The sequence below is a fragment of the Heloderma suspectum genome, chromosome 7, assembly GCF_057233095.1.
Source record: "Heloderma suspectum isolate Gila_16-S chromosome 7, 16-S_ref, whole genome shotgun sequence".
Taxonomy (NCBI): Eukaryota; Metazoa; Chordata; class Lepidosauria; order Squamata; family Helodermatidae; genus Heloderma; species Heloderma suspectum.
Genome location: NC_139464.1, coordinates 105,804,392 through 105,825,452, shown reverse-complemented (window position 1 = coordinate 105,825,452; position 21,061 = coordinate 105,804,392). Strand labels below are relative to the sequence as shown.

General features: G+C 44.4%; 1 protein-coding gene across 1 annotated transcript in view; it reads right to left on the bottom strand.

Annotated features, from left to right (window-relative positions):
- Positions 1–21,061, bottom strand: part of RELN (reelin) — a 429,656-nt gene that overhangs the window by 248,722 nt on the left and 159,873 nt on the right. The window contains exon 4 of the mRNA XM_084811492.1: positions 1,939–2,009. Coding sequence (XP_084667618.1) covers positions 1,939–2,009 — 71 coding nt within the window. The remainder of the gene's footprint in view (positions 1–1,938; positions 2,010–21,061) is intronic.

Genomic DNA, 21,061 nt, shown 5'->3' with positions numbered 1-21,061 from the left:
CACAAAGGAGTTAACAAGTGACTTGGGATGGTTGCCTGCAGGGGCACTCTCTTTCTTGCCCATGAAAAGAAACACTCCCCATGCACATGGAGTATTTCCCATATCCCACAGAGCATGCAGAACATTTTCTTTCATAGATAAGAACTGGAAGCCCCTATGTATGTATGGGGCTCTGCAACACCCAAATGTGTATCTTTACGATTTGGGTCAGTGATTACCTTTCTTCATAATCGCTTCCTTTTTCCAGTTTAAGAAAGACAAAATGCCCACCAAGGGAGTCATGGTTGGTTTGTTCAGTTTGTCAAACCTAAACCTAAATAGCATACATCAGAACTTATTAAAGAGGAGCTGATGTAATTATTCTCAGCAATTCTTCTCTCTGTTCAAGTTTCCATGCATATGTTTTTGGTATATTTAGTGAAATATTAAACCACCACACAATTATAAGTGGTGCGTGCATTAAAACCTTGGGTGCACTTGATACTTTTTGGATCACTGATGTGAACTAACCAGGACTTGATTCAATCAAGGTTTTGAAACCCGCTTGAATCCTGTTTGTAAATACACAATTATTATCACTTTGTGTGGTACACTTTCTATTGCTCTTTTATGACTTTTGAAAAAGAAATCTCCTCAGTGTTCTTAACTCTTAACAAAACTTTATTTTATTTAACAATTTTATTTATTTTACAAGATTTATATATGGCTCTACACCCAAATATCAGAGCTGTTAACAATAAAAAAGGGAGATGATGATAATAATAAATTTAAACCTTTAAAATAAGATCATACCAATAAAACTATGGCTGGTTAGTCGGGGAAGGCTTGTTTTGAGGAAATCCCAGAAGAAAGGAAGAGATCTTCAAGATTTTTCAGTGTTTTAAAGACCTCCAAGGTTGCTGCATTATGCTTTAGTTGTACACGTTCATATAAGGAAAAAGTCTGAATTGGACTTGTTGCTTAGGAGGCATTGTGGTTCAATAGGATATTTTTGAGAACGAACCTCTAAAATTACATAACATGGAGACCTGACATACATGATATAAAGAGAACAAAATTTATTTATGTATTTGTTTATATACTGCACTTTTAGATCATCCAATAACTGGAGTTCTATGGTAAATTAAAAACACAAAATACAGATAATAAAAATGATAAAAACAGCACATAATAAAACCAAGTGTGAAGCCCTGTTAAGATCTTAAAATGCCCAGGAGAATAAAAATGTCCTCACCTGGCACCAAAAAGACAACAACATAGGTACCAAGTTAGCCTCTCTGGACAGGGCATTCTACAGATGGGGCCACACCACTGAAAAGGAATTCTCTCTTATAGCCACTGGCCTCACCTCATTTGATGGGGGCACCTGGAGGAGGGCCTCAGATGATGACCTTAGTATCTGGGTAGGTAGATTCCGGTGGAAACTAGCCATTTAGGGATTTAGAGGTTAAAACCAGCACTCTGAAGTGGTCCCAGCAGCAGACTAGTAGCCAGCGCAGATGTTGAAGGATTGGTATAATATGACTGTATTGGCCAGTCCCAGCTAATAGTCTATTGGCCCCCACCCAGTCTTTTACCTGGCTTACCTTACTGCTTCAGAACATCAATGGTCTCACTAGTATTAGATGAAAAGGAGAGCTACATCTTGGTCTCATCCACATATTGGTGATACCTCAGCCTACATCCCCAGATAATCTCTCTCAATGATTTCATGTAGAGGTTGAAAAGCTTGGGGGATAAAGCAGAGCCCTGTAGAACAGCATAGCACAACTGCCATGCGGCAGAGCAATAATCCCCCAGCACCGCCTTTTGGAATCAGCAATCCAAGTAGGAGCAGAACCACTGCGATACAGTGTTCTCACATCCCAACTCAGATAGCCTATCTATAATTACAAATGGCTATGGAAGACTAATATTTTAGACGAAAATAACTCTTACCTCCCTGTTCACACAACTGTTGGGCTAAGGCATCCTTGAATATAACTTGGCCTTTGTGAGTAGCTGTTGCCCTGGGAATATAAAGAGGCAATGTATAAATAAACAGGGTACAAAATGCAAGTACAACATAGTCAAATTAAAGGACAGGAAATAATTTTTCTTTCATTTTCTTTTGGGGGACAGGGAAGACAGTCTATATAGAGTGGATTCAAATACCTATGTGAATTGTGTTGGCTACCAATTTGCTCAGTACCTAACAACTGCAATCATCTGGAGAGGTAGTAGTCTGACTCTAGCATTCATCCTCATGGTAAGACTTTACAGCATTTCTACCACCTGCTGGAAATATGGTTTTGCAAAGGCACAGCAAGATAAGCATCACTGCATGGCCAGATGCTACAGATGACCAGCTCCCTGTACATCTTTCAGTAACCAAAAAGCAAGATAATCTACTAGCTAGCCAAAATGTAGGATGGACTTTTTCTAAAAATGAAAGAAATATAGCATTCAGCTAGTATTAAACTTCAAAACCTGACAGACAATCTGAACTTGGGCACGTGGTCACATTAATATAAAATAGGTGGTAATGCAGCTTGGAGTTGGAGTGCTTGCTTCTAAAGGAGAAAATAGATATAGTGGGCATAAAAGAAACTTGGTGGAATTCAGAGAACCAGTGGGATGCACCTATCTCTGGATACAAACTTTATAGAAAGGATAGAGAAGGGCATACTGGAGAAGGACACAGAATCAAACAAACTATAAATTTCAAAAGGGGAAGACTCCTGCACAGAATCACTCTGGGTGGCAATACCAGGTCTGAAAAGTAACATAGAACTGGGAACATACTATTGCCCCCCCTCCCTAAAATGCTCAAGGTGATCTTGAAATGGAAAATGAGATTAGGGAGGACTCCAAAGGAGGAAGTGTTGTAGTAATGGGTGGCTTCAATTAACCTCACACAAAGGGTAAATGTGTGTTTAGTTCTCAATGAAGACATAAAATCTCTAGATACCTGAAATGACTCTGTTCTACAACAGATGGTCGGCAACCCTGGACTTAATCCTAAGTGGTGTCCATAGCTTGGTGCCAGACATATGTGTGGTGGAACTGACTGGAAATCATGACAAAAGTGCTATCAAATACAATTAATATATAAGTGGAAAATTACCAAGGAGGTCCAACATTTGGCTCCAAAAGAGGAAACTTCTAAAAACTGAGTGGACTGGTAAAAAGAAAGTTGAAAGGGAATGTCAAGGGGGTCAGATATTTGCAGAGTGCTTGGGAGTTATTAAAAACACAATAACAGAACCTGATCTAGAATCTATATGAGTTGGAGTGAGTTTGGGGTGGGGCCTGTCATCACAAGCCTGTTGGCTGTGGCATCTCCCACTGGCTGCTATGACCATCAGCTGACCAGCCACTCCTCTTCTTACAGGTATTTCACAGTGGGGGCTGCCAGAGACAGCGACGCTAAGTGCGGACTTGGAGACGCACTTGGAGACACATGGAGCAGCACATACAGACCCACCTGTCGCCTCTCCAGAGATACCAGCAACCAGTTACTAGCAGCAACTGGCAGCAGCAGAGGGCAGCAGCTTTAAAGACCAGGAAGAAAGGGACAAATGCAGATCTTATCTAGCCCTTCTTAGCTGTTGCTCTCTCTCTTATATTATTTTATATTTTAACATTTTAATATGTGCCTGGGAAGTCCACTGAGAAACTCAGGGGGTCAGGGAGGTGCCACCATAACTGTGGTCATGGGTAGGGGAAGGTATGGCATTGGGGGATTAACAGGCCAGCTGAGGAGAAGAGGGGCTAGACACCTTATGGCTATCCCCTCTTCTGGTTCTTCCCCCAACCTGATGGTGTCTGGCATCAGTTTGCCCTCGGGTCTGGTGCTGCTGGTGCTGAATGCCAGGTCCGTCCAAAATTAAATCTCCAATCCATGATTTGATTGTGGATGAGGGGGCTGACCTGGTATGTATTACTGAGACCTGGGTGGGGGAACTGGGAGGGGTCACTCTCTCCCAGCTGTGCCCTCCTGGGTACTCAATGCAGCACCAACACTGACTTGAGGTTCAGGGAGGGAGGGGTTGCCGTGGTCTATAGGAATTCAATCCCTCTCTCTAGGCTTCCTGCTCATTCAAGTGCAGGTCTTGAGTGTTTGTAACTTGTATTGGGTACCCGGGACAGATTAAGGATTCTGCTGGTGTACCGCCCACCCCACTGCCCGTCAGACTCCCTGCCTGAGCTGACGGAGGTGGTCTTGGACTTGGTGTTGAGGACCCCTAGGATGATAATCCTGGGGGATATCAACTTCCATGCTGAGGCTGCTGTATCCGGAGCAGCTCAGGACTTCATGGCTGCCATGACAACCATGGGGCTGGCCCAACATGTGATCGTCCCAACACACATAAAAGGACACACGCTTGATCTGGTTTTCTCAACTGGACAGGAGGATGGTGATCTGAAAGTGGAGGAATTAACATCTGTCCCTTTGTCATAGTCAGATTGAGGTTTAGACTCTTGGCAGCCTTCGCCCTCTGCAAGGGCGGGGGACCTATTAAAATGGTCCTCCCCTAGAGGCTAATGGATTCTGATGGATTCCAGAGGGCTCTGGGGGGTTTTCCTGCTGGTATGGCTGGTGCTCCTGTCGAAGCCCAGGTCACCCTGTGGAATGCAGAGATGACTCGGGCGGTTGACACAATCGTACCTGTCAGGGTGGAAACTGAGCCCATAGAGCCCCAAAGCAGTTCTGGTTCTGAGGAAGAGTAACAACCCATGGGAGAGGAGCCCGCTCGTCTTTCAGAGGCGCAGCTGCAGGGAGAGATTCCTCCTGCCTGCATTCCTGACAGAGATAGTGACCCTGGCAGTGAAAGAGCAGGGGATGGGGTGTTGGTGGACACTCGGCACGGACGCAGGGAGAGGCGCCAAATGGAGGGCGTGAGAAGAGGCACTGTGCCTGCTTGGCGCTATGACAACGGTCGCATTCCGGGGACCCACGGGTAAGAGGGAGGACCTCTCCATAGCCCATTAGTTTAGAGTTTTCCCACTCTACTCCTTCAAACGGGGACCAACTGCCTTACCTGGAGCTTAGGCTACTCTGCTAGCTACCCCAGTGCAGTTCCTTGCTTAGTCGCTGGAAATTAGCATCTGAAAGAGTTATTAAGTTGTAAAGGAATAAAGCCTTGGAAAGTATCCCTTTCGTCTGTGTCTTGAGTTGGCTATTGGAGGGGACTTTAAGAGGCAGCCAGGGTGCTCCTGACAGCGCCCAAGCGCCTTCTCCCTCTGAGCAGAGCCTGGCCAGCTCCTTGGTATACACCTGAGCTGAAGGCAATGAAACAAGAGGGGAGATGGCTAGAATGCAGGTGGAGGAAAACTCGTGCTGAGTCTCATTACGAGCCTACTCTGTGGCAGTGAGGGTGGCAAAGAGACAGTTCTTTTCCACCAGCATTGCATCTTCTCAGTGTCATCCAGCGGAGCTTTTCTGAGTGGTTTGTGGCCTGTTACATTCTGGGCTGGGGAGAGAGACGGTGGAACCCTCAGTTGCGTGCTGTGACGAGTTTGCCTGGCACTTTGATGATAAAGTCGCTCAGATTCATCATGAATTGGACATCACAATTAATGCTGTTCCATTGGTAGAGGCATTCAGAGCACTGTCTGGTCCAGTTTTATTGGCTGAGTTTCAGTTATTGAGGATGCGGACAAGGTGCTTGGCCAAGTCCGATCGACCACTTGTGTGCTTGACCCTTGCCCTTCACGGCTTATTAAATCAAACAAGGAGGGGATGTCTGGTTGGATCCAGGAGGTTGTAAATTCCTCCTTGAGAAATGAAATGGTGCTGGCCTCTTTAAAAGAGGCGGTAATCAGACCACTCCGGAAAAAGCCTAACTTGGACCCAGAGGATGTTAACAATTATAGGCCAGTGGCCAACATCCCCTTCCTGGGCAAGGTCCTTGAGCGGGTGGTTGCAGGACAGCTCCAGCCACCCTTGAATGAAATGGATTGTCTAGATCCATTTCAATCAGGCTTCAGGCCTGGTTTTGGAACGGAAACTGCCTTGGTCGCCCTGTGGGATGACCTCTCCCAGGAGAGGGACAGGGGGAGTGCGACCCTTTTGATTCTCCTGTTGAATCTTCCTCTCAGTGGCTTTCAATACCATCGACCATAGCATCCTTCTGGATAGGTTGTCTGGGTTGGGAGCTGTAGGCGCTGCACTGCAGTGGTTCTGCTCCTACTTGGATGGCTGATTCCAGAAGGTGGTGCTGGGGGATATTGCTCTGTGCCATGGCAATTATGCCATGGGGTTCCACAGGGCTCTATTTTATCCCCCATGCTGTTTAACATTTACATGAAACCGCTGGGGGAGGTTATCCAGAGGTATGGGCTGAGGTGCCATCAATATGCAGATGACACTCAGCTCTACCTCTCTTTCTTATCAAACCCAGGAGAGGCACTTTTTATCAGCTTAGGCTGGTATACCAACTACGCCTTTATTTGGACAGAGATAGCCTAGCTACAGTTATCCATGCTCTGATAACTTCTCATCTGGATTACTGCAATGTGTTATACATGGGGCTGCCTTTGAAAACAGTCCGGAAACTTCAGCTGGTCCAAAACAGGGCAGCAAGATTGTTAACAGGGACTGGCCAACGAGCTCATATTACGCCAGAACTTTTCCAGCTGCACTGGCTGCCAGTCCATTTCCAAGCCTGATTCAGAGTGCTGGTATTAACATTCAAAGCCCTTAACAGCTTGGGGCCAGGTTATCTGAAGGATCGCCTCCTCCCATACGTGCCTGCCCAGACCTTAAGATCATCTTCAGTGGCCCTTCTCCATGAGCCCCTGCCAAAGGAAGTGAGGTGGGTGGCTACTTGAAGGAGGCCTTTTCTGCTGTGGCACCCCAGCTGTGGAATGAGCTCCCTAGTGAGGTTAGCCTGGCACCTACATTGTATTCCTTCCGGCACCAGGTGGAGACCTTTTTATTTTCCCAGGCATTTTAGCTTTCTAGACTTTTAGCTTTTCTGTTTTAACTCTGTATTTTAAATCTCTGCTAGGTTTTATTCTGGTTGTATTGTTAAATTGTGGTTTTAATGTTTTTATATTTTAATGTTTTTATATTTTAATGTTTTATATTGTTTTACTGTGTGCTTTTTGATTTTAATTTTTGTGAACTGCCCAGAGAGCTTCAGCTATCGGGTGGTATAGAAATGAAATAAATAAATGACCAGAGTCAAAGGAACTATTAGAGGCAAGAAAACTTCCTTCAGAAAATGGAAATCTTGCCCAAATGAGGAGAACAAAAAGAACAGTCACTTTGGCTCACACACAAAATGCAAGCAAAAATAAAAGTTGCAATCGTCCTATCATCATCATCAGAGCATATTACTAAAAATATTGACCAATTTCTTTTTTTAAAAAACCTACATAATAAGCAAGAAATCAACTATTGGATAACAAGGGAGTGCTAAAGGAAGATAAAAGAAATTGCAGAGAGGCTGAAAGAAGTATTTGCATCTGTCTTCACTATGGAAGATGTAGGGCAGATACCCATGCCTGAACTGAATTTTTCAGGAAGAGAGTCTCAAGAACGTAGGCAAATAGTAGTGACAGGAAATGAAGGTCTAGGCCTTATCAACAAATAAAAAACTAAAAAATCACCAGTTCCACATGGTATCCATTCTAGAGATCTTAAAGAACTCAAATGCAAGATTGCTGATCTTCTAACAAAAACATGTGTCTCTAAGATTGGCCTCCATACCTGAGGATTGGAAAGTGGTCAATGTAACACTAACTTTTAAAAACAGATCCAGTGGAGATTCAGGCAATTACAGGCCAGTTAACTTTACATCTGTTCTTGGTAAATTGGTAGAAGTGTTATTAAAGATAGAATTATCAAGCATATAGAAGCCAAGTCTTGCTGAAGAAGAATCAACATGGCTTCTGTCCTGTCTCACTAATCTTTTAGAGTTCTTTGAGATTGCTAACAAGTGGGTGGATAGAGGTGATCCAGCAGACACTGTATTTTATGTATTTTTTTGTTTATTTAAAGCATTTTTTGGCTGCCTTTCAAGGCAGAAGCCCTCCCAAGGCAGCTTACAGCAATAAAAATACATACAACAGTTAAAATATCAAAAGCGATAAAAACATAAAAACAATAAAAGCCAACAATAAAACCAGCAACAACGATAATGGCAGTAACAGAAACAATAGCAGTCATTTCAAGAGAAGGCCACGGTAAAATAATATTTTTTTTCATTGCCTTCTTAACAGCCTGCAATAATGGAGCATGGCAGACCTCTGATGGCAACTTGTTCCAAAGGTGTGGGGCCACTGCAGAAAAGGACCTCTCACGTGTGGTCACCCACCTGACTGCTCTCACGGGTGGGCAAATGAGAAGGGCCTCTCTTTCTCATCTTAAAGTGTGGGCAGTCCTGGGTGAAGGCGGTCCTTCAAATAACTTGGTCCTAAACCGTTTAAGGCTTTAAAGGTAAAAACCAGCACCCTGAATTGGGCTTGGAAACACACCAGTAACCAGTGCAGATGGCGCAGTATAGGCATTATGTGATCAAATCACCTCGCCCCCACCAGTACTCAAGCAGCCACAATCTGCATGATATTACGTTTCTGAACTGTCTTCAAAGGCAGCCTCATATATAGTGCATTACAGTAGTCCAACATAGACGTCACTACTGCATGGATAACTGAGGCAAGGTCCATCCTCTCCAGATAGGGCTGCAGCTGGTATACCAGCCTAAGCTTGTAAAAAGCACTCCTGGACGCCACAGCCACCAGGGCTTCCCCAGTTAGCTCAGAGTCCAGGAGGGCTCCAAGACTGTGTACTTGGTCTTTTAGGGGGAGTACAACCCCATCTAAGACCAGTTGTAAACCTCCATCCGAAGTAGCTGGTTTCCCAAGCCACAGTACCTCCATCTTGTCTGGATTAAGTTTCAGTTTGTTCACCCTCATACATCCCAAAGCAGACTCCAGACATTGGTTCAAGAGCTCCACAGCCTCCCTGGATGTGCAGATGGAAACGAGAGGTACAGCTGAGTATCATCTGCATACTGATGACATTTCAGCCCAGGCCTCCTGATGACTTCCCCCAGTGGTTTCATGTAGATGTTAAAAAGCACGAGGACAAGATAGAACCTTGCAGCACCCCACAGGCTAATGGCCATGGGGTGGAACAGAAGTCCCCCAGCACCAACCTCTGAGACTGCTCCTCCAGAAAGGACCAGAACCACTTTAAAACCGTGCCTCCTATGCCCAATCCAGAAGGATACCATGGTCGATGGTACTGAAAGCCACTGAGAGGTCCAGAAGAACCAACAGGGCAGTACTCCCCCCATCCATTCTCTGGTGTAAGTCATCAACCAGGGTGGCCAAGCCTGTTTCCATCCCATAACCAAGCCCAAAACCTGATTGGAATGAATCTAAGTAATCAGTTTCATCCCAAACTGCTTAGAGTTCTGAGGCCACCACACACTCCAGCACCTTGCCCAGTGGCAAATCTGACACAGGGTAGTAGTTATCCAAAACCATAGGATCTAAATTTGGTCTCTTCAGCAAGGGCTTCACTACAGCTTCTTTCAAAGCTGCGGGGACCTCACCATCCCTCAAGGACACATTTACCACCTCCAAGGTCCAGATATCCAGCCCAGCTCTGGCAGATTTCACCAGCCACGATGGGCGAGGATCTAAAAGGCAAGTAGTAGGCCTCAGCCCTCCAAGAACTTTGTCCACGTCCTCAGGTTGCACAAACCAAAAGGTATCCATAACATGACTAGTTGGTGCACTAGCCCCATCCATATCAGACTCTGTCAAAACAAGGGCATCCAAGTCAGCATGATTGTATACTTGGACTTCCAAAAAAGCTTTTGACCAAAGGCTTCTGAACAAATTTAGCAGCCATGGGATAACAGGATGGGTCCTCTTATGGATCACTAGGGCTGTGCACTGCTTTGGCCTGAGGCCCAAATCCCGAGTCAAAGTGGGCTGCTTCAGGCCACTTTGTGCACCCTCCGAGGTGAAGTGGAGAGGGCACAAAGCGGCCTGGAGCAGGTTGGGGGCTCGATGCGCTTCGGCCCTCAGCCCAGCCCCCCCCCAGTGCCTCCAGGTCCTTACCTGAGCTGCCTTCTCCTTGCGACTGCCTCTGCTGCCGCCTCCCCCCCTGCCTCTGCTACCACGTCACTGCCTCCACGCCTCCTCCTGAGGCCTGGATGCGTGGCGACTCTTCTTCCAGGGAATTGCCATTTTTAAAATGACAACCACCAGGAAGTTCCAGGAAATTGCCATTTTAAAAATGGCGACTCCCTGGAAGAAGAGTCGCCATGCGTCCAGGCCTCAGGAGGTGGCGGAGGTGGCGGAGACAGCAGCAGTGGGTGGCGGCGAAGGCGGAGCAATGGAGAAGGCGGTGGCGGCCCAGATAAGGAGCTGGGGGTGTGTGGGGGGCAACCTGCTTTGGGGTCAAGGTGGGTTCCCCCCCCCAAATCTGCCCGAGGCGGATTAGGCCCACCTCGGAAGCCACAAAGCAGGTTCCGAGGTGGATTGGGGGATCCCTGCACAGCCCTACGGATTAGTAATTGGTTAAATAACGAAGCAGAGCGCAGGAATAAATGGATAGTTCTCACAATGGAGGGATGTAAACAGTGGAGTCCCCCAAAGTTCTGTACTGGTACTGGTGCTCTTGAAGTTGTTCATAAATTCTTCTGAGTAGACACTAATTGGTTTGTGCTAGGAAACACAGGGACAGGAAACACCCTTGACCAGGGTCACAGTGAAAGGCACACCCCTGGGCAGGGCTAGCATACCCGAGGTAAATGCAGGGGTTGGAGCACACAAAAACTATACTACGGAGAACCCAACTTAAGGGAAAGAATCGGACCTTAAGCAGTCTCAAGAAATCCAGTTTTTCCCTGGTGAGCTCTGGGGTGGCTGCTGGATGGCCAGGATGTCATGTATCCCTAATGACCTCAAAACAGCCAGCTCGCTCATGGAAACACCCCCAGGAGCGGGCTCTTGGGATCATGATGGATAACTCAATGGAAATGTCAATCCAGTGTGTGGCTGCTGTTGGACATAGGAAGCTGCCTTATACTGAGTCAGACCATTAGTCCATTTAGCCCAGCATTGTCAACACTGTCTGGCAGCAGTGGCTCTCAAGGGTTTCATTCAGGCAGAAATTTTCCCACCCCTACCTGGAGATGCTGGGTGTCAAACCTGGGACCTTCGGCATGTCAAGCAGGTGCTCTATCACTGAGCCACAGTCCCTCCCCAAAGGCAAACTCCATGTTAGGGATCATTAGGAAAGGCATCAAAAGTAGAACTGCCAATATCATAATGTACTTATATAAATCTGTGGTGCACCACTTAGAATACTGTGTACAGTTCCAGTCGCTGTACCTCTAAGAGGATACCGTAGAGACAGAAAAGGTGAGGAAAAGGGCAACCAAAATGATCAGGGGACCGGAGCAACTCCACTTTGAGGAAAGTTACAACATTTGTGGCTTTTTACTGTGGGAAGTGCAGAATTGTGGTTTGTGTGGTTAATATGCTACAATTTTACACAACTATGTTGTGCACATGAGTCACATTATCATGTCATTTGAAATTTACTTTCTATGTCCACTCTTTGCATTTTAATTCTACAGAGGTAGCACCTTGGAACCCTCATAATAAAACTTAGATTCTGATTGGGCCTGCAGCAGGGAGAGAAGGAAGGGAAACATAGAATGGGAAATGCAATTAGAAATGGATTGAAAACAGGCAGTAGTTTTCTTGCGTACAGCTGTGGGCAAGGACTCATTGATGTTGCTGATAGCCTGACTATTAACACTGGGAATGCCACCCACTAGGTGGCGTGGGGAGGAAAAATAACAGATAGTGTGAGTCGCTTATGCTGCCCCCCACACCATCCTATGGTAGAGAGGGGTATTCCTGTGCAAACTGAGAGTGTCTCTCAGGACTCTCTGCATGTTGTAGAGGACCTGGTTAGCACAGGGAGAATCAGGGTAGGCACCTCTTAAATTGTGCCATCCCAAAGAGTCGCCTAATGTGCCTGTTTGGTCAATCCAGCCAGGTACAAGGGCCCATGGCCTGGGAAATTAGAAATATTAGTTGAAGAAAAAGGAATATTGGTTTTCAAAATTAGCTGAAAGGAAATCTTCTAAGAGAATATGAATGTAAATGAGCACAACTAGTTTTTCATTTCTTTGAAATGCAACAGATGCAAAATACACCTCCAGATGCCACAATAGTGCCATAATTGACAGTTTAATCATTAGTGGCCTAATACTCCTTTGATTTGCATAAGTAATTTCCAGTGACACAAAAAGGAGTTATGCATTCATGCATATAGGAAAATAGCTTCATTCAAAATTAGTAGACAGAATGAAAATATGAAGGTGTCAGGATTGATTCTGAGCGCAGGGAGATAGTTAGCAACTCAGATTCAGAAGAGGAACAGCCAGAACCGGGGGATACGTTTTCCCAAGCCAGTTCAGATACTGGTAGGCGTGCTTCTCGGTTTACTAACTCCCAGACGGCCGGGCCCAAAGCCCCCCCGCCCCCCTCTGTGAGAAGCCAGGAGGAGGAGGAGAGTGGGGGCTGTGACCTAAGAGATGCTAGACTACAGCGCACAGCTAAGAGGAAAAAGTCAGGGGCAGAGCTCAGACAGTCGATCCGGTTAGCGATGCGTGAGAGGTGACATAGGGAAGCATCACTGGAAGGGCAGGACATCCCTCCCTAAGTTAGTCTAGCCAGCAAGCCTCACTTCAAACTGCAGGCAACATCGGTGTTCCCATTTGAATCCCCTGGAGGCATTCCTTTGTAGCCTGAGAGTCTTCGGGGATTTGAATCTCTAATGAATCTGTTGATAATGAATTAAAAGTGTGAGACTGAAGCCTATCTGTTTGTTTGTGTGAGTGCATAAGGAAAGAGGGGGACCAAGGGAAACGTGACAGAAGGTTTATTTGGTTATAAAATGTTTTAGGAGCAACCATGTGGGAAACAGAGGTTTGGTTGTACTCAATGTAATTTAGGCTGCAATCCTATCGGGATAGGTGGCCACCTCCAAACTCGGAGGCGACTGCCTATCCAATGCAGGGCAGGAGCAGTGCAGAGGGGATCGTCCCCTCCATGCTTCAGCTGCCCTGCATTCACAGCTAGGCAGCCAATTTCGGCAGTCTAGCTGCAGGAAGTCGGAGCAGGGGTGGGGGCAGATGCCAGACGACACATAGGAAGCATCGGAACGGCACTTCCCTGCCCTGCCCTGTTTTTGCCGCTCCGTGCTCCTCTTACAAGCGCGGAGCACAGGGTCGATACACACTGACTGTGAGGCAGCGCGGGAGAGGGTAGAGGTCAGTTTTCAGGTAACCAACCTCAGATCATGGGCTCCAAGGTCGGTTCCCAGGAACCAACCTGTCCTATGGCTGTCTAGCTGCTAACTAGCGGCCACAGGATTACACCCTTAGTTAAGGTGTCTAGTTTGTTTTAATAGGAATAGGGTTGGACACCAAAGGGCAAAAAATGACCTCCTTTTAATGATTCCTAGTTAGGAAATATTGACAGACTTGAGAAAAACTGAAACATAACACAGGGAAACAAGAACCGCCACAGACTGATTGAAAAGACTTCCATTGAATCCTATACATACATCCCAGTAAGCTATGGGTTTGATATTTGTGTCCTCAAGTAATTTGCAACTTCAAATAACGCTATACAGCACAGCATAATAAATGCAGTTTTCCACCAAAAAAGCAATAGAAGAAGAAGTCTGTGACCAATTGCTCAGTTTATCTACACTGGCAGAAATATTGCATAGTTGCTGAGGTGTACCTTATCTGACTCCTAAAACACAGATTTCATTTACAACACATCATGTTCCTTCATGTCATTATTAGGAGGCTTAGCCACAGCATCCAGTCATTAAAAAGAAACATTAGCCAAATGTATTTGATCACTAGAATTCAACACACTTTTAAAAATGCAAATAGATATATTCTAAGAATAACCCTTCACCATAAATATTCTTTGTTGCTATTTTAAAATGCCTCCTTTCCCTTTTGATGAAAGCAAGGCACAACATTTTTTCACATTTTATAGTGTGCTGAAGGCAGCTCAACATCCCACTGTAACATTAGTGCACACTATTTCACTTCTGGTGGCATTAACTATGGGAAGTACAAATGAAATTAAAGACGTGTGTTAGTCATGTGAAAACAGAAAATATTACCCTATCACTTAAAACCTATGGGTCAAATTCAACTAAAATTAGCTGTGACTAAAACTGCAATCCTATATACTCTTACCTCAGAGTAAGCACTATTGAAAAAATGAGACTTACCTATGAGCAGACATGCATAGGATTGCACTCTAAATCCCATTAGAAGCAATGGGACCTAGGGTGAAAACTCGTGTAACATTTTGCATGAATGGGACTGAAATGGAAGTGCTCTCACTGAGTTCAGTCCAAATGTACTTATTCCTCTCCAGGGTCAAGCTGTGTAAAAAATTGTTTTAAGTTCTGCAATGTTTGTAGCAGAAGGCAACTGTGCCCGGTGTTGGTTGGCTCCACACAATGACACCCAGAAACCTTCCCATCCCCCATCCCTAGTACAGTTTTACACTTTTGGAAAAAGAAGTTTCCTTTTTTATTAAGAAGGTATGAATGACTAGATAAATGCATGAATATCCATACAATGCTTTCACGTTTTATAAAAAAAAGTGAATAGCCTGCATGAAATATAAGGGAGGCACTACGGATGTACAGATTTTGTTATACCCATTCCATCTGTGTTTTGCTGATTGTTGGGTGTCTTTCATTCCATTGTCCATTCATTGGCAGAACTGGATTTTTTTTTTTACCAGAATTTTATTCTACTTGCATTAGTTAGTGCAAATCAGTACTAATGTATTTAGTGCTAATGTGAATGAGCACTAATCCTGCCCCCCAACTGAAAAACCAACCCCTAAGTCTGCGGAATCTGCGTGACTTGGAAAAAGCTGATCCGCTACAGAATGCGCTGGTTGAAATCCAAACTCATTCGAATCTGTTGTGGATTTCTCTGACATCCCTAGGAGGCACCAGACTGATGTCTGAGCTTGCATTTGATTCACTATTATGTATGTCTGTCATTTCAGTTGCAAAGCTGGGCTCATTCCAGGGGGAGTGTAGTGCAAACTCTCCTTTTATATTACATCTGTCTTCACACTTACTTTAGTCTTGACTCACATGTACCACTGGTTTCAGAGGGGCTTATTTTTGCTTTACTGGGGCTCAAATCCTAAGTATACACTAAGATTTTACATCCATAAAGCTCCAGCAGCATCTGCTGAGTATAGCTCACAGTTGGCTTTCTGTTGCCCACCATTTTCAGTTTATGTTTAACTGGGGAGATCTATTATTAGAATGATGTGTTTAGAAGAGTCCTCCCATGGTGGTAAATGAGTACATACGTTAGGTGGATTCTCTAAATGAAAGAACATATGCTTGACAAGTCCCAGCAGTAATGACAGGACTAGCACATTGTGAATTCCAGTCAAAAGACAACATGCCAGGAAATTCCAAAGCCAGCAGTTATCAGAAGTCTGGCATAAAGAGGAACATCTTCCATATTTATTTTACTTCCATTGAATCAAAGGATGACTTTAAGTGCTTCTGTGAAAAGAACATTATTGGACTGAAGATGTCTTTTTTTACATCTTCATTTAGTTCTTCATGACTTCAGAACTTCAGACAAAATCTTGAATGTATGACTAAGAATTATTTATTCCTGAAGGAGAAAGGAAGTTGTTCATATTTTACACAAGCTGTGTAGATTCACTAGGCAATCTCTTGATAGTTAATGTGCTCTCACCCTTACCTGGCCTCCTTGCTCAAGCTAGATGTTATCTCTCTAGAAAAAATCCTTGGAAGAAAAGGAGCAATAATAGATGCTGTCTCCTTGGAATAACTAGTGGCATTTCTATTTGTAATCAACTTTTCTTTCTATATAGTTGAGAATAAATTGCTTTTCCATGCTGCTTAAGAGGTCTGCGTAATTCAAAACTTTGCAAACCCCTAAACTAATACAGGTTCCTTCAATATCACTTTACCTATCTGATATCTCAAACTAATGTCTGCTACTGTTGCCAACTTTTGAACTGACCGCTGTGGCTGCAGATCAAACAGTAGTTTGATCTGCAGCAGTCAGCAGGTGAAAATGTTTATCTTCATGGTGTGAAAAGCTTCATTTGCTAATTTCTGAAAACCAAGCTGCTGTTAGGCACAGGAGTAAGACAGGCTATTTTTTCCCTGGATAGTTGGCAACACTGCTTAACTAATTTGTCATATGATGGCCTGAAGCTGTTAGGAATGGTGGGGTTAAAATACAGAAAACAAATACATATTGTGGTATGAAATGGTATGGTTAAAGTTGTTAACTATTTACTGCTTATTTTAGTATTTCAGTGACAAATATGGGTAATAAGTAAGACTGCTCCTGCTTTCACCTGGAGTGCTGAAGACATTCCAGTTTCTCCTGGGCTTAGCATTAAAGCCCTGGTCTGCAACTATTTTTATAAGAACATAAAAAGAGTCTTGCTAGATCAGACCATCACTGAGAGTTCATCGAGCCCCATGGGCAGCTTTATGCCTCTGGGAAGTGGGCATAAAGATACCAGGCCTCCCCAGCTCCAGATTTTTGAGGACCCTTGGACAAGGCACCTTCAGTGGGCCCTCCCTTGGTGAGTCTACCTTCTCACTACCAGCTGCTCTTGCTCTTCATCCTCTTTTTCATCATTGCTACCACTTGCTTGCTTGACAGGCAGAGCACCAGGGAGCAAGTAGGCAGTGGTATCTACTGTTCCTCCTTCTCCAGGGAGCAAGTAGGCAGTGGTATCTACTGTTCCTCCTTCTCCAGGGAGCAAGTAGGCAGTGGTATCTACTGTTCCTCCTTCTCCAGGGAGCAAGTAGGCAGTGGTATCTACTGTTCCTCCTTCTCACCACTGTCTGGGCTGGAGCAAGAGGGAGGTGAACAAGCAAGTTTGCAATGCTGAAGAGGAGGAACACCTCCAGGGAGCTCTTTTCAGTGGGACCTCAGCAGACCCTTGACCATGCCTACCCTTGATGTTGGCCCTGCTCCCCAACACCTGATATTTAAAGGCCAGAATCTTCAAAACCAGGAGGTCCCATTTAGCTATCATGGCTACTAACCACTGACAGACCTACCCTAATTCTCCTTTCTTTCCCATACCTCTTTCCTTTCTTTTCTTAGACTGTAAGAATCCACACAAGATTTATTATTTTTAACTGAATTACTGTACAGCACCTAATGTTCGTTGGGCTTAACAACAGCAAGAAAATGTTGTCTAATCCTCCTTTAAGCCATCCTAAGCCAGTGTAAATCTCCCCACCCGTTTGCAGTGAATTCCCTGTCAATATAAATGGCAAGACAGGGCACCTCTTACTATTACCTATAGCTCACAGTTGTAGGTGTTATAACATATCCTAAGGGAACTGGAACCTTTTATTGAGAATGATCCAGATCTCAGAGTAACCACAGGAGGCAGACCACTGCTGACATACAGAAACCTCTTAACTGGAAACTACTACTTATTAGTGACATGTATATCTTGCATAATTTACAAGGCATAAGATCTTGTAACGCACCTAAAAGTCAACCATGTCCTCTAATCAACATAGGTAATATCATGTATTGACCATATGGTACCATCCATCACATTCCATGGCACGTATATCGACATGTCTCCAATGTAGCGTACTGAATTTAATGTGCCAAATGTCCATCAGACATTTACATTGGAGAAATAGGCCTGTATTTAAGCAAAGACTGAATGATTACAAATCAAACAAAAACAGAAAGAACCCTAGGTAACCAGTGAGTGTGGCAATCCTCAGAGTTACTGTTCTTAGGAAGGTCAAATTGTGATGATGCATGGAATGCAAGAGCGCTGAACAGGAGTTGATACAGAAATTTGATTTCATCAGTTTGGGGCAACAGAGACTATGTTTTTTTTCTTTGCACACTATAAGGCCTCTATATAAGTTATATTATTAATGTTCCTTTAAAAACTTTAGAATGTTTGCTCTTGGTCAGCTTTCAACTGACTTTTCAGCCTTGCTCATTCCAACTCCAACCCAGTCTAATGAAGTCTACAAAAACCTACAAAAACATATGCCATTTTACAGTAAAAAAAACTTCTAAAACGTTAATTTCAAGGTGCCTGTGAACACATTTCTTTCTCTTTATACATTAACTATGCACATTGTGAAAACAAGACAAGATAGGCATCTTGGGTTGGAAAAATATTAACTAGTACCTTGTCTAGTTAATATGAATATACTTCTTGCATTTTTATTCTGCTCTTCCTCCAAGGAGCTCATGGCAGCATATTTCCCCATCTACTACCTATCCACACAATACCTGATGAGGTAGGTTGAAAAATAAAGACAGGCTCAAAGTCAACATGAGATCTATGGCTGAGTAGGGATTTGGACCAAAATCTCCCCTCCAACACTCTACCCTCTAATTTAAACAGCACAATAATAGTCTAGACAAGCTAATAATTAATGTAATTTTGCATTTAACCACGATATTGGGGCAAATTTGCAAGATATTCCTAGCAAGATATATATCTGTTACATCAAGAGAGATGGAGAATTAAGAAAGATAAAAGGGAGGGCTGTTTTCATGGATATGCATTTCTAAAGAAACAAGGTTTACGAAAATCAAAGATCTCTATTTGGAGACAAGTCAGAATCCTGATGTCTATGCTCTGCTACTTATAGGTAGTAAAGTACAGGATCTCTGGCAGTCAGTGCCCGTTGGTGCTGCAAAGGAACCTCTCATCCCTTTGCCAGAACACTGGGAGCTGGCCCTGTGCCATGGCAGCATGTTGATTACTGAATAGAAGGCAGTGCATAATCAGGCCAAGGGTTTCATTTACAGTGGTGTCAGCTAACCTGTTGTCACTCCTCCCTGATCCACGGGAGGAAGTGTAGAGGCAGAAAAAGCATTTGCTGCAGCACAGAGTACTTTGCTTGATCGTTGGCTAGTGCTATAGCAGTCTCTAAAGATTTGTTGCAATGAGTATGACTCAGAGTAGCCCCAAGGCTGCTCTAAACTATGCCAATGGCTCTTTTGTCTCCTAGGTGTGCCGGGATCAAGTGAGTAAGCAGGTGGCCCAAAATCAACTGTCTCCTCTATTTTCCTCAGCTACACCAAATGCAGAACTAAGGGTGACTGTCTTAATTATTTTATCCAAGGGTCTTCACTTCAACAAAAGTATTGACAATACTTGGCACATATATGGAATTAAAAAGAAACAGCTAAAGATCACTACAAGCAATCTTGTGAATATACCTGACTTACTTATGTGAACCCAACCAGAAAGGAAATGACTCAAGATCTTGCCTAAAATGACTAACATGAATATGAGTTCCCAAAAGCAGCATGTTGAAGGGATATACAAATGTTGGTTTAGTCTTGAAGAACAAAGAAGTATCGCAACCCAACCATCTGGAGTGGGATCTAAAGATTAATACCATAACTAAGGATACATGTTTGTCAGAGTAGTAATGGATTTTCCAATTTATATAAAATTATCCATGGCTTTACACAGCTGAGAATATGGAAAGTTGCCCAGGTATGTGTGGGAGCTAAAAAAGCAGGAATGCTTATAGTGTGATTAATGCTGCAACCCTATACATATTTACCTGGGAGTAAGTTCCAGTTAATTCAGTGGGGTTTACTTCTGAGTAGACATGCATACGATTGCACTGTAAATGATATTTTTCTGAATAGCAGATATCGTGTATTCTGTGATATTTCACTTGCATTGGAATGAAAAGACAGAGAGCTGATATAGCTGGCAAAACATTTGGCCAGTGGACTGGCAGTGGATGAGGAAGGAAACATTTTCTGGCTTAGGAGCAGTCGTCTTCCTCTACATGTCTTCTGGATTTTTTTTTAAAAAACGATAATATGAAGATGTTTCTGCTTGCTAGTTAGGCAATATTTATTTATTTATTTATTAAATTTATTAATCGCCCATCTGACTGGTCACCCAGCCACTCTGGGTGATGTACAACCCACCATAAAACAATTTAAAACAATAAAATTTTACCATAAACATTTTTTTTAAAATACCCTAACCCACCCCAAATGCCTGCCTGAACAACCACGTTTTTAATGCACGACGGAAGCTCATTAAAGAGGGGGCATGATGGAGTTCCCTAGGGGGGGAGTTCCACAGAGTGGGGGCCACCACAGAAAAGGCCCTCTCCCTTGTCCCCACCAGTCTAGCTGTCCTGGCTGATGGGACAGAGAGAAGGCCATCCGAGGATGATCTTGTTAAGCGGCCTGTCTGGTGTTGCTGGAGGCGCTCCTTAAGATAGGCTGGGCCGGAACCATATAGGGTTTTAAAGGTCAAAACCAACACCTTGAATTTGGCCCAGAAAACAACTGGTAACCAGTGCAACTCCTTCAGCACTGGAGTGATGTGATCTCGCCGGCGGCTGCCTTTAATCAGGCGAGCTGCCGCGTTCTGTACCAGCTGCAGCTTCCGAACCGTCTTCAAGGGTAACCCCACATAGAGCGCATTACAGTAGTCTAAACGAGAGGAGACCAGGGCATGTACTACCGATGGGAGCAGATGGTCGGGAAGGAAGGGGCACAGCCGCCGTATCAGATGGAGTTGATACAGCGCTGTCCGGCTCACAGCTGACACCTGAGCCTCCATGGACAGCTGGGAATCCAAAATGACCCCCAGGCTGCGGACCTGGTCTTTCAAGGGTAGCCGTACCCCATTCAACACCAGGTCAACATCCCCCAGACTCCTCTTGTCTCCCACCAAAAGTACCTCGGTCTTGTCAGGGTTCAGCTTCAGCTTATTCCTCCTCATCCAGCCACTCACCGTCTCCAGACATTTGGACAGGGATTCTACGGCCAACCTCGGTGAAGATTTGAATGAGAGGTAGAGCTGCGTGTCATCCGCATATTGATGACACTGCACCCCAAACCTCCTGCTGATAGCCCCCAGTGGCTTCACATAGATGTTAAATAGCATCGGGGAGAGGATGGAACCCTGTGGCACCCCACAAGTAAGTGGCCATGGGTCC